Source organism: Alosa pseudoharengus, unplaced genomic scaffold (assembly GCF_046254945.1).
Source record: "Alosa pseudoharengus isolate Yale_2024_CS ecotype anadromous, Long Island Sound unplaced genomic scaffold, YU_APseudo_1.1 YU_APseudo_1.1_scf_23, whole genome shotgun sequence".
Taxonomy (NCBI): domain Eukaryota; kingdom Metazoa; phylum Chordata; class Actinopteri; order Clupeiformes; family Clupeidae; genus Alosa; species Alosa pseudoharengus.
The window spans coordinates 28,848,398-28,863,344 of record NW_027468685.1 but is presented as its reverse complement, the minus strand read 5'-3'; the positions used below and the strand labels follow the sequence as shown (position 1 = coordinate 28,863,344).

General features: G+C 42.7%; 1 protein-coding gene across 1 annotated transcript in view; it reads left to right on the top strand.

Moving 5' to 3' along the window:
• Window positions 1-14,017, top strand: part of oprd1a (opioid receptor, delta 1a) — a 29,455-nt gene extending 15,438 nt beyond the window's left edge. The window contains exons 2-3 of the mRNA XM_076301039.1: window positions 12,140-12,495; window positions 13,473-14,017. Of these exons, the coding sequence (XP_076157154.1) occupies window positions 12,140-12,495; window positions 13,473-14,017 (901 nt within the window). The remainder of the gene's footprint in view (window positions 1-12,139; window positions 12,496-13,472) is intronic.
• The last annotated feature ends 930 nt before the right edge of the window (window positions 14,018-14,947 follow it).

The following is a 14,947-nucleotide window of genomic DNA, read 5'->3' as shown; positions in this document are numbered from 1 at the left end:
AAAGCACATGTACACTCACACTGGACTGTCTACTTTAACACAAGAAAGCACATGTACACTCACACATGACTGTCTACTTTAACACAAGAAAGCACATATATGTACATTCACACAGGACTGTCTACTTTAACACAAGAGAGCACATATATGTACACTCACACAGGACTGTCTACTATATATGTACACTCACACAGGACTGTCTACTTTAACACAAGAAAACACATATATGTACACTCACACAGGACTGTCTACTTTAACACAAGAAAACACATATATGTACATTCACACAGGACTGTCTACTTTAACACAAGAAAGCACATGTACACTCACACAGGACTGTCTACTTTAACACAAGAGAGCACATATATGTACACTCACACAGGACTGTCTACTTTAACACAAGAAAGCACATATGTACACTCACACAGGACTTTATGTACTTTTTATGTACTTTAATACAAGAAAAGCTAAATAGCCTAAATAACCTGAAACAGGGAAATACACAAATCTGTGCTATAATACAATCTAACAAGATAAATACACTTAAGTTAATAAAAAAAACACAAAGGAAACGGGTAAATATTGAAATATCACACTTAAAATACTTATGTCAACTGTGACAATAGTCCTACCTAAACAGCAAAACAATAACATATCAAAAATGACCACATCAGGTCTGCAACACAATTCGATATTTCACACAATTCGGCAATTCAATAATCATATTTCAAAGAGATGTAATAATTTAATCCATTCCAAATTGACAGCAAAGCATTGAGTAACTGACTTTGAAATGGGAACCACAGAAACGTATGAAACGGTCTGAACCTTTGCTTAGTAGTGCTCTGCATTACACATCTTCTGAAGACAGACAGCCCTGACACAGTATTTATCTCCCCACCCCAGGGGCAACAGAACTGCGTGTCTAATCAGGGCCTGCCGTCTTACCTGTCCCAAACTGAGCACCATGCCCAGAGATGAGGGATGCGCTGTGTGCTGTCACTGCGCCTGTCTGCCAGGCAGGGAGATTGGTCAGCAACCCTCCCCGGCCGCCAGTCCCCAGACCCCCCCTCCTCACCCCTGTGTAACGTGTTACGCAACCAGCCTGACTATCCACGGCAAACACTTGCTGACATTGCAGGGACTGTGATGTAACGTTTCAGCAGTGTTTCCCTGCCCACCTAAAACAATCACTGCCCAAAACATCCCATTAGCCCTCACCGCAAATGGCCTGTGCATAAAAAAAAGCTTTTACTATAAGGTTACTATTGAAGAGACATTCAGAGGTTTCCACATGACAGACAAAATGCTCATACATTTCTCAAGAAAATAGACCTAAAATTGGCCTGTATGGAGCTGAGGCCAGGATTAGCCTTTTATTAGGCGCCAGTCAAACCCCAGCCTGGTACCGAATCCTTTTTCCTCTTTTGGTGGTGCACTGAGGAGTCTTTGTCCCATGTTGAGAACATGACCACTCTGGAATGTTTTGTGTATGCACAGGACGTCCACTGGCGCGGTGCCAGCGGGCATGTTTTTGGGTGAGGACAGAAGGGATGCAGCGCATCACTGAGAGTTAGTCTGGGCAACGGAGCGTAGAGTAGGCCAGCCAGTGACCGCACTAGAGACTGTGTCAGATTAGGATAGAGGACCGGAGAGGTCAAGAATGGAAAGGATGAGAAAAGATGAGAGGAGAGGAGAAGAGAAGAGAGGAAAAGAAAGAAGGGGAGAGGAGAAGAGAGGAAAAGAGGGATGAGGGGACAGGAGAGGTGGAGAGAAGAGAAGAGGGATGAGAGGAGAGGAGAGAAGAAAAGAGGGAAGAGAAGAGAGGAGAGAAGAGGTAGAGAATGGGGTGGGTAAAAGAAGACAGATAAGAGGAGAGAGGAGGAGAAGAAAAGAGGGATGAGAGGAGAGGTGAGGAGAGAAGTGGAGAGAAGAGTAGATAATAGGAGAAAGGAAGAAAGGAGATGGGTAGAGAGGAGAAAAGAGGAGAGGAGAGAGGGATGAATATCCATCCTGTGGTGTCTCAGTGAGTACAGCACATGCAGGCTGATTCATGGTCCAAGTGAATAAGAGCAGAGTCAGACTTGAGCTCAGCCGGCAGGAGGAGAAGAAAAATAAATAAAAAGTAAAATATTATTCATGTTGAATTATTCTTGGTCTTTCACTCTGTTGGGATGCCTTTTCCTCCCAACATTTGTTGCGTGTCCTGAAATAGCATTTAAAAAGCTGAACACAGAGGGACAAAATAAAGCTATAGTCACGTGGAACAAAGCCAACCCCCACATCAAAAGTCATTACTGACGCAGTGAAAAGGCAACAACAAGGCATCAGCAGAGATCAATCATAGTTAATGGCAGTAGTACTGTACGCTTTTGCACTGACAAAGCTATAATTCAAGAATTATATGCATACACCTGAAATCATATAATGGCCTCTTTTTGAATGACAGCAAGGTGGTTATGAAAAGCCTAATTATATGTGATGTTGGCACATTAGAGATGTGAAGTCTATGTAGGCTACTGTAAGGCGGGGATTACATTATCCAGCGGCAAGCGGCAGGTTTCCTATTGTTCTCTATGGTTCGGCAGCGGAACGGTGGCAACGCTGGCGTAACGCTAGCATTGAGCAAGCTGAGCATTGAACTTCAACTTTCAAAGCGCAATGCGAGCGTATTCAAGTGACAAACCGTTTGTGTTACTTAGGAACAAAACAAAACTTATTATGGTCTGAGCGTTGCGTTACGTTTGCTGCTGCCGCCTGCCGCTGGCTAATGTGATCCCCGCCTAAGTGTGTCATTCTGCTGTAGACTCTAAGGTGGGGATCTCATTGGCCAGCGGCAAGCGTAACGCAACGCTCGTTCCTATGGTAACACAAACAATTGAAAATGCACGCGTTGTGCTTTGAAACAGGGTTCTCAAGTTTTGAGCTCAGCTTGGAGTGAGATTTTTTTTTTGGGGGGGGGGGGCTAACCTGACAATAGCCAGATGAATTTCGCTCCGCCTAGCTCCACTCATCCATCTGGAACCGATCCATTGAAGTGTTGCTTCAGAAGGCTGGGCCTAATCAAAAAATGCTTATGATTGAATAAGCCACTTGTCCGTCATCTATTGACGTGCTACTTCAACCACTCACATCGAAGCCAACGCTGATAACAGTCTCACAGTCGCTTCTACGCTATGTCACATCTATGAAACTCCCGCCCTGCGTCCTGATTGGCTGAACCATAAAGTCGGTTGCAGAAATCACTCTCAAAAATACACAATACACACAAAAATAAATCACGCTGAAAGGCCTATATGATTCTAACTGTCTCACTTAATTGCATTAGCCACACTCAATTCTCACTGGTATCTGCTAGACAGCAAGTACCAAAACATGATTAGTTCATATATTTCACATGTAAAATTCATTTTATACAACCCCACCCCCATCTTGCCTGTTCATAATTCTGAGAAATTCTTGAATTGTGTGCATGTGTGCGTGTACACGTTTATGTTTATGTGTGTGTGTGTGTGTGTGTGTGTGTGTGTGTGTGTGTGTGTGTGTGTGCTTGTGTGTTTGCCTGCGTATGTGTGTTTGTGCATGTGCATGCATGCGTACATATGTCTACTGTGTGAGTATGTGTCATACGTATGATTACTATGAATGTATGTGTGTGCGTGTGTATCTGTTTATGCACATGTGTGCACATGGAATGGGTTAACATGACCCCTGGAGGCAAACATACGGAAAAAATTGGTCATCCTAGGGCCTATGGTTCTCAAGATATTCACAGAAAACTGTGTCTGCCCTACCCTCCTTTCGGGGGGTCCAGTACAGTGGGGGGGGCTACAGATCAAAACGAAAAATGATGGTTCCATGCTATCCATGTGGGGTTACATGCCCACCAAGTTTTGTGTACCCCGGTCTTTCAGTGTCCCGGGAATCCTTGTTGGTGTACGGTCACTAAATGAACACATAAATTATTTTATTGTAAGGCCCCCCATTAACGAAAGTTCACAAAACTTGGCATGCATTCGGAGGGTGTCATAATGGTCCTACACTTTCAATTCCGTGCAGTTTTGACCATGTCAGCCAGAGATATTGTGATGAAAACACCTAATTTTTTGCTTTTTAATTTTTAACTAGGTGGCGCTATACATTAAATAAGTGGTAATGGGATAAGTTGACATGCCCCCTTAAGACCAACATACAAAAAAAGGTGGACCTCCTAGGCCCTACGGTTCTCGAGATATTCACAGAAAACTGTCTCCGGCCACCTACAGGCCAGTTGGTGTATAGTAACATAAATTCATTTATTGTGTGGCCCCCCATGAACGGAATTCCACGAAACTTGGCGTGCATTCAGAGGGTGTCATAATGATCCTACACTTCCAATTTTGTGCAGTTTTGACTATGTTAGGTCACAGATACCTGCGATTACAACACCTCATTTTTACTTTACTTTTACTTTTTGTGTTTAACTAGGTGGCGCTATACATGAAATGAGTGGTTATGGAATGGGTTGACATGGCCCCTTGAGATCAACATACAAAAAAAAAATGGTCCTCCTAAACCTTATTCTGTGAGATATATAATGGTCCTCCTAAACCTATATCTGTGAGATATTCACAGAAAACTGTGTCTGCCCTACCCTCCTTTCGGGGGGTGCAGTCCAGCAGGGGGGGCTACAGATCAAAACGAAAAATGATGGTTCCATGCTATCCATATGGGGTTACATGCCCACCAAGTTTCGTCTACCCCGGTCTTTCAGTGTCCCGGGAATCCTTGACGGAAATTTGGACTTGCGAAAAAGAAAAAAAAAAGACAGCTTCGCTGTGCGGCGGTCATAATAAGTGCGTAAAACTTGCACATATAGCAAAAGGTGTGTACACATGTACGGATTATCAGCCAGTGGGCCCCTAGGCACAGATGTGAAAAGGGCCCCCCTGGCCACTTCAAAAGGTTGGTAACTCAGCTTAGTTAGGGTGGTCTGGGGGCATGCTCCCCCAGAAGACATTTTTTAAAAATAACCCCTTAAAAGACTTCTGGTGAGTTTTTTGAAAAGAAGCATTAACCCTTTGAGACCTTTAATTTGCCATTGTATCTACAGTAGGCTATACATCCATCCATCCATACATTTTTGTTTATTTTACAGGACAGTCTGGGATTTGTACCCATCTTGCATGTCTCTTATGTCAGCCTTTATATCAAAAGGAAACCATTTGTGTTATGTCACCAGGAAGCATGTCAGTAGAAATAACTTTTCATATTTAGGTGGGATAGATTGGAATCTTGAAATATAATAATCTTGATGGTGGGATATTCTATGGCTCACCAATTTACGAGATATATGTAGGCTACTGAGTGAGACAAATATTTTATTTATTAGGCTAATTGCTTTATTCACTTGAGTAGCCTATTGTCACTGAACCATTGGACCAAGAATGTGCATGCCAAGACCAACTTTTTATTTTCTTTTTTTAACAGCAAGTTCATTATTTTGGGTTGCTATTATGATGGTTGGCAGCTCATTGTCTGCAGCAGTCCTGTATCTTTAGAAAAAAATTTATGTGTAGCATACTCGCTCAAATTGATAACACTCATTGATAATAAGCTAATTTTCATTCATTGTTGACATGGTCCATAAAGGCTCAGACGGGTGCGAAAGTTGCAGCCGTGACGACAGGGAAAGTGCAGGCAGCCACGAGAGTGATTGGTGGTATAAAATGAACGTTGCTGATGTCTGGGTTACACAAAGCTACAACGACACAATCATTATGTTTTCTTAATGACCTTTAGTTTAGTTTATGAATAAAACACACTGTTAAAGTGCCATAGGCTGATTTACTAAATGACAGACAGTTGAATTTCTGAATAAAAATAATTTTGAGCAGTTTTGAAATCTTAAACGTGTAACCCCACATAAGCGCACAAGCATAACGTGGTTGCAGGGAGGGAATGTCCTATTTTGGAATTTTACCCGGATACAACGAACACTATTTTTTGATTGGATGTCTGTGGCTATTTTGTTTTATTATTTGGCTTGTGAGTGGTGCGCTAGTTCTGAACCCTGCGAGAAATCCTCTGGTATCCTTGCGCCTCTAATCATTTTGCAGATACCTTGACATCCCTAGTAATATTTCTGCGTGAGAAATGCAAGGCGTGGCGTGTGAGCGTGTGAACTTGTTGAATTGCGTGAGACTTGAGAACCCTGTTTGAAAGTTGAACCAAGTTCAACGCTCAGCTTGTTCAACGCTAGTGTTATGCCAGTGCTGCCACCGTTCCGCTGCCGAACCATAGAGAACTTGGTTCAACTTTCAAAGCACAATGCGAGAGTATGCAGGTTTGTAAATCCCAAGCCCAGGCCGACTGATTGTCAGACGGCGCTGATCGCCACTGCTGCTCCACCACGATTGCTGTGAGCTAACTGTGTCACATCATCCACCCCTCCTCCCTCCCTCTCCCCTCCTCTCCTCGATGATGAGGAAGACATTTAACTCAGTTTGACCTTTGACCCCCAGCCTCTGTGTGACTGATACAGCTCGTCATGGGATCAATAGGCATGGCAACAGCCTCACTGGCAGTGTTGAAGACACCACAGGAGAAAGGGACGAGGGAAAAAAGTAGCAAGGCCTGATGATTGCATGATTAGACCAGCATTCTTTAGGAGTTCTTTGGGGATGGTGTCCACTTTTGATTGCTGTGCATGGGGTAGTGCTTGTCATAACTGCAATATGAATAAGATCATCAATAATTCTGTAAGTCACTCAAACTGAATTGAAAATGGGTGGAAATCTTTTGCCCGGTAAAGTGCTTCAAATGAAGAATGTCCAATCTCTGGTTAATTTAAACGAATGGACAGCATTTATAGACTCTTCTGGAACTGACTCAAGAACAGTTCTGTCCCTGATCAACCATGCCTGCAAACACTGCTGTTAGAGGGGTAAATGCATACGGATGGAATGATACCACTTTTTCATGCCCAATACCGATGACCGATGAGTTAAAGAGGCGATATTATATGTAATACCAATCTAATTCTGTCTCCTTTCACTCCCTTCTGTCTTCCTATGTTGAAAGAACAAAGCTGTTCATCCATTTGTCTGGATGCATGCTGAAAAGGCAACAATAGGTTAGCTAGCATCCCCATGCTCTAAAAAAAAAACACTGTACTTCACATTCTTTTTGACCCTAAATGACACCTGTAGCATACCCTTGTATAGTCTCTTGATGCAAGAGGGAAAAAAGCCATAATAATTTTGGTCTTAATCGGACCGATAACGATGCTAAGTATCTGATCGACGAATCCCTAATAGCAACATTAGTATTCTGGACCATACCTTGAGCACTTTTATAAAGGCCATACATCTTACACTGAACACCAGGAATGATTTCTGTCTACTAGGACATTAGCCCCTGGTGGTCAGTTCATTGGCTCTGCATAATTGTGACTGAAAGTCAATAGGAGGTGTAGTGCAAACAAGAGTGTTTTCTTACAGTTTTTCTCAGTCGCTTTGGTGCTTTTCTCACATCACTATTAACATTTGCACAGCAGTTAGTGCATTTCTCAAAACAATTAGTGCAAACTGCAAAACCTAGTGGATAACCTGCAAAAGCACGTCACTTGCTCAAAATGGATAGTCCATTCCTCAAAAGCAAGTATTTATGTCAATGAAACTGCCAGTGTCATCAAAATGAGAAGTCTTGATACCATTGTTTATGAACAAGATAGTCAAATGGCTTTGTCATGTTTTCATTACGAATGTTTATGCTCTCAGGTCAGAACTCGGTGACCACTACCTGAAAATGCACAAGACAGCACTATACAGTACTTGTACAGCTATTTGAAAACTACAGTAAAGTTACAAATTGCTTTAGTTAGGGGAGTAACTGAGTACAAGACACTGAATATGTACGTTTCACAGTTTTACTGTATATGCTCTTTGCAATTCTACAGCATTGTGACAGAATTTGATAACTAGTTCACCAATTTTGTATGTAATGACTCAAGCAATGAAATGAAGCAATTCGTTTTATTGGGAATGACTATTCAGCATCCATAAGTATAGTTAATTTTGACTGACAAGACAAAGCAACTGATACATGTTCAAAAGCATTTGCAATTTGTTCAGAGGAAGGAGAAATTGCTACTATGATGTGCACAAATGACTAAATGTTGTGGAGGTTGAACTAATAGTTATGAGAATTTTCATTCAGATCTGAGAAAAGCACCAAAGTGACTGAGAAAAACTGTAACAGCTGGGATTTACCTCTTCCCAGTGGAATGCATCTTAATTCCCCTTTGATGTCACCCTGCCTGCATGAGTTGTTTGAATCCTGTGCAGTCAGCAGACACCTCTCAAAGGCCATAAACAAAAAAACATAAAAAACTTTATTGGGACGTCCGCACCACGAGCCTGCTGTTGGTCTGATCATCACCCCTCTTGGACTGTTATTGCTGCTCCACCAGCGAAGCGAGTGAGTGCGGGCAGACGCCAAGGCAGGGCTTACGTCTGTGAAAGAAAAGGTAGAGAGATGGAGAGAATGAGACGGTAGAGGAAACAAAGCAGTCACTCACACTCCTCACCTCTCGACTGCTCCCTACTGCAGGGCCAGCCGCAGAGAGAATAGCACAGGAGGAGGGAAGGAGACCCAGGGACGAGCAGAGCTGAGGAGACCAAGGAGAGTTTGACATAGAAAAAGGAGATGGATACATACGTACAGTAGATAGAGACACATAAAATAGATAGATAGATAGATAGATAGATATATGGACAGATAGATAGATGAACAGAGAGATACAGTAGATGGACAAACATATATATAGATATATCATGGCTTAGATGTCAAAAAAGACAGAGGTACAGATCTAGGGATAGATAGATAGATAGATGATGGCTAAGAGGTCAAAAAAGAGGGAATGAGAGATAACAGTGGAACAGCTGCTAAAAAGTAGAGGCAGGTAAACGAATCACAGTTTTATAGCACCCTTTCTGGGATACCACCCTCTGATGCCCCACAGAACAGCCATAAAAGGCGCATGTGACAGGAAAGCTCTCATTTACAGGGGAAGAAAGTGCAACCGGCGACTTGCATCCGAGCATGATGCAGTAAACATCAGTTTGAGGCCCACAGAAAATAAAACAATAACTAGAAATGCAATTCTGAGGAATTACACGAGGGGATGCAATCTGCTGGTTAGGGTGTTGGTGGGGCTGTTGAGCTTGCTGCTAGCTGGTTGGTAGGGTAATTGTGATACCTGCAAAGGTGCTTTTGGAGTAACCAAATTTGAATCTGGTGTGACATGGCATTCTTGAGATATCACACTCAAGGTGTTTTTGACCTTGACATTTGACTTTCAACCTCCAACATCAACTCACTTCACCTTTGAGTCCATAAAAACACTGGTACCAAATTTGAAGCATGTACGTCAAGCCGTTCTGGAGATATAATGCTGAATGCATGAGATATGGCTGGGACTTTTATTTTGACACACAGGAAACACTTTAACAGGATGTGTAGTTCAGGTAGAGCTAGATTGTATCAGAGCCTGTCTACGGAGAGCCTGGCCACTCCGTATTAAGTCCCATTGTACCGAATTTTGGTTGTAGTTCCACCAGATTTCCACTGGGGGCGATCGCCATGAGTGCAGAATGAATGGGAGTCAATGGAGCTAGATGGCTAAATTTGTCTCTTTCACCTGATTGTCGTTGACAAATCTCAGATTTGATTGTAGTTTGTATAACTTCAACATAGGTTATAGGTCAAAAGTTGAATGAACGAGTACTTATGTCCTTTTGTTTTCTTACAGGTTGGGTCGTTGTTGCCCATAACACGCTAGCATTGTACTAATGAGTGACGTCATTAACACGTTTGAAAGGTTTTTTAGAACAATTAAGTGACTTTAAAAAATATAATACTCAACCAAGTGTATTTTCTTTTCCTCCCCTTTCAAATACAATATTCAAATGACTTGAAAAAAAATTATATCCTGAGAAAAGTGGATTTTGAGGGGTACAGCTCCATAGACCCCCATGCATCCTGCACTCGTGGACGAGCGCCCTCATGTGGAACCACAGAAGGAACTGCAACCAGTTCAGAAACCGGAAGTTTTCCGAGAGTGGCAGTTCTCCCCTTATTAGACATTCTCTGATTGTATGCTTAGAAGCTGAGACAGTTGGATTTCTCACAGGTGACACCTGTGCCAGTGTTCTGATTAGCCTGGGAACTGCTCTGAGAACGAGCGCAGCTGGCTCTATTATGACATCACAGCCCCCATTCAAGTCTATGGGGGGAAAATACACTTTTAATTACAAATATCTCAAAAAGTATAAACTTCTCAAAAAAGAAAAACAGATAGGACGGTAAAGCCTTGGAAGATCTACGGAACGGTGTTTGAACCAAATTTGTACGTTAAGCGGTTTGGGCTGAATAGCGCGCACAAAAAGGTAAAAAGAAAAATAACTAGAAAATGTAATTTCGAGGAAATTACCAGTGCATGAAAATATAAACATACTGTATATTAACATAAAATGCCAAACAAACTTTTATTTGGAAACAGTTGGCAGGAGTCATAGTTGATAACAACTGACAGTTGAAATGGCTGAACAGTTAAATAGTTGTGTAGTTTAAATAGTTAAATTATTTAATAGTGAATTATTGTAGTGAGGACATTTATTTTGAAACAGTTGTGGGCAGAGGAAATAGTAGTCTTAAGAGAGCCAGATTGTATGCTTAAAGCCTGAGACAGAGTATATAGTTTAAAAGTTGAATGTAGATAGTGTAATGGATGTTGATAGACAGAAAGTTGAATGGACGTTGATAGGCAGATTGTTTGTGGATAGTTTAATGGGTGGATGAGTGAATGGTTTGAAGAGGATGAATGGATAGAAAGTTAGATTGATTGTGCCTTATATCCTTGTAGAATGGAGAGACACAGAGAGAGGTGGCCTAGTTAAGCAGAAAGCAGTTGATACAGGTGCAATCCGTTTAACTGGCCCTTTGATGGGTCCTAATTATGAGCAGCTGGAAGTTGATACAGGTGCAAATCAAGTTAATTAGTCCATTGTGATGTCATAGTGCTAATGCAAAGTCTTGTTTTTTATTAATATCTCAAAAAGTATAAAGTTTACAAAAGTGAAAAATACATTCCCCACGTGTCCTTTTCAAGACCTACGTTACAAAGTTTGAACAACGTTTCTACGTTAAACGGTTAAAGCTGAATTAGACGCAGAAATTTGGTGGGAAGAAGAAGAAGAAGAAGAAGAAGAAGAAGAAGAAGAAGACTTCGGATAACAGAACAGTGCATTTTCATGCACTGTAATAATAATAATAATAAGTCTCCGGATTTCAATAGAGGGGATGCATCCGCTCTAATAACTCAGAGATCCTCAGAGGAGCTGGGGCAGGAACAAGGCTTGGCTCGCCCCAGCGGCATTAGATCCCCCTCCCTCATCCTGGTTGGACACGCTTAAAATGCTTTGTTGACCTTCCGGAGGGGTCATCTCTGTAACTGGAGCCTGAGCTGTGAGAACAAGACACACTGAAAAGACACACACATTTAATCTGTCCAGCGACTAATGCAAGCTTAGTTTGCTAATCAAAGCTACAAGTCAAAAGTGTCAGACTGTCTGTCAGAGTTGGTCAATTTCTCAATTAATTGAAATTCTGTCAGATTGATTTGATTTGATTTGATTTGAGAAGATGTAATTGACCAAGCATACTGTCTCAGCAAACTCTGTCTCAGCAAACTCTGGTGCATTGAGAGGAAAGCTCGCCAACACCATTACCCATCACATTTTTATATGTCATTTAGCTGACAGATAGAGCAACTTACAGTAAGCCAACTGCAGGGACAGTCCCTCTGGAGCAACTATGGGTTAAGTGGCTTGCTCAGGGGCACAACGGTGGTACTGGGATTGAACTCACAACCCTCTTATGGTCCATTTGGAAACCCAGATCCTTTAATCTCTACAGCACCACCAACACATATGGTCATAGCCAACTTCATTGTCTCCAGATGCAGCAAGTGCATCAAGAGGAAAACAGTCTTGTGTCTTTGAGCATTTGTTGGCATGCTTGGCATGCTTCCTTTTCAACCAGAGAACAATGAAAATCAATTCTCCCCTTGTGTGTGTGTGTGTGTGTGTGTGTGCAGGTACACTAAAATGAAAACGGCCACCAACATCTACATCTTCAACCTGGCTCTGGCCGACGCCCTGGCCACCAGCACACTCCCCTTCCAGAGCGCCAAGTACCTGATGAACACCTGGCCGTTTGGCGAGCCGCTCTGCAAGGTGGTGATCGCCATCGACTACTACAACATGTTCACCAGCATCTTCACGCTGACCATGATGAGCGTGGACCGCTACATCGCCGTGTGCCACCCGGTGCGAGCGCTCGAGTTCCGCACGCCCGCCAAGGCCAAAATCATCAACGTGTGCATCTGGATCCTCTCGTCCGCCGTCGGCGTGCCCATCATGATCATGGCCGTAACCAAGGTGACAGACAACGGTGAGTGATGGATGCGTGGTGTCTGGCGGCTGGCGGCAAGGTTTGTTGTTTGTTTGTTTGTTTGTGAGTCACTGATGGAAACAAAATAACATAAAGGAGAAGAGGAATGAGAGGAGAGAGGTGCTGCTGCACTTTGATTTAATCATCAAAATGGCTGGAGCAACACTGCTGGATTTTTTAAGGCTGTCAGGTTGTATATATATTTTTTAATTAATAGTTCATTTCTGAAACACTATACAGTACATCCCAAATAAAAATAAACTGCTATACATTTTGGGTTTTGTTATCATGCTTCTTACAGTGAAATAAATGTCAGTTCAGTAAGGGATAATGGCTGCCTAGGTGTCTCGATACACAGAATTAATGTACATTGTACATAATGGGACACCTTGAAGGCCATAATCCCGCTTATCCCCGGTGACTGCTCATGTAGGCAATAGTCATGCCTTTATAGCACACAACAAAACATGCGGTTCAGTTTAAAAAGAAGCCAACTAGTTCAGTTTGATGTACTACTTTCTTTACTTACTGACAGTGGGTAGTTAGCTTACATTATTTACAGCTTTCTAGTTCAACCGTTGTTTACTATGGTTGTTAGTTACCATTCAAAAGATCTTTGGCCGTTCCAGATCTCTTTCATAGCTAACCCGAAATACAGAATTAACAGCCAGCTTGTCAGCCAATCAGAAAATATTGTCTCTGGAAGAAATAAAAGGGATATTTCATCATTATCATCATCTAGTCCTTATCATCATTATATTTCATCATTATCATCACCTAGTCCTTATCATCATTGTCCTTATCATTATATTTCATCATTATCATTATCTTGTCTTTGATATTATTATTATCATCTTTGCTGTCCTTATCGTATCATCTTTATCATCTAATATAATTTCATGGTTTTCACCCTGAATAGTATTTGCATGGTATATAGCAAATAATTGACTCATACGTCTTGTGAACTCTGTTCACAGGGAAGATCGTCTGCACTCTGAAGTTCCCTGACCCTGACTGGTACTGGGACACGGTGACCAAGATCTGCGTGTTCATCTTCGCCTTCGTGGTGCCAGTCCTCGTCATCACCATCTGCTACGGCCTGATGATCCTGCGTCTGCGGAGCGTGCGCCTGCTCTCCGGTTCTAAGGAGAAGGACCGGAACATGCGTCGGATCACGCGCATGGTCCTGGTGATTGTGGCGGCCTTCATCATCTGCTGGACGCCCATCCACATCTTCATCATCGTCAAGACACTGGTGGAGATCGATCAGCGGAACCCCTTCATAATCGCTAGTTGGCACCTGTGCATCGCGTTGGGCTACACCAACAGTAGCCTTAACCCGGTGCTTTACGCCTTCCTGGACGAGAACTTTAAGCGCTGTTTCCGCGACTTCTGCCTGCCGTTCCGTACCCGCGTGGAGCGCAGCAGCCTGACCCATGCTCGGAACAACATCAACGCCAACAACCGCGAGCCCGTGTCTGTCTGCGCCCCCTCGGAAGCGGGCGGGAAGAAGCCGGTATGACTAGGCCTGGACCGGATCCCCTATGGCTCGCGCTCCAGGAGGGTCCAACAAGACTTGCAGTCAGAGGTCACCCAGATCTCCACCACTGAGTTCTAGTGATTCACCACCTTGAGGGGATGATGTGAAGCTGTACATCCGCTGCGTCATTGTTGTCGCCATCCCGAGTCATGCCTGTGGCCATCAAATATCTGCTGAGTCATTCTACCTAACAAATGAGTGTGAGTATATATGCCAACTTGATCATGACTTCATGGATGAAGAACAACATAGCCAATCATAAGACTTTTACATGTCTCTCAAGGAGACAGAGGAATAGAAACAGAGGGTCTTTTCGATGGACTGTGACAGAGAACCCTTTCATTCAGTTATCTGTTGTGAATTCTAACAAAGGAATGATGTTAGTGTGGACTTTCTCAGAGTAGTGCTATAGTGCCAGTGTTTGGAACAATGACTGCTTTTCTACATTTTGTGAGACATTACTAGATGACGCAGTTCTGCCTTTTTTCACCATAGATATCTCATTCAGTGTCTTATTCAGCGGCCACTCTAGCATACCTGTGAATGAAGCATTCAAAACAGGACAAGATCAATTCATGGGCCATCTACAGCATGTTTAGCTTAAAGGACAATACCTCTGTAGACATAATAGACAGAAATTCACAAAAGAAACCAGAAGACCAACAAGACAGAACGAATCTATAAATCGGAGAAGCCGAGAATGGACTTTGATAGGCTTCCTGTCACAGTCAGTGGTTATCAAAAGTTCAAGAGCTCCTTTGAGCACAGTGGACTCCTTGGACACTAAGCCAGAAGCGACTGACAGCGACTGACAGCAACTGACGGAATGCCTTGTCGGAAAGTCTCTATGACATGGCAGGCTTCAGTCCCAAAGGAAAGATCCTCTGCTCTTGTCCGACATTATACTTCAAA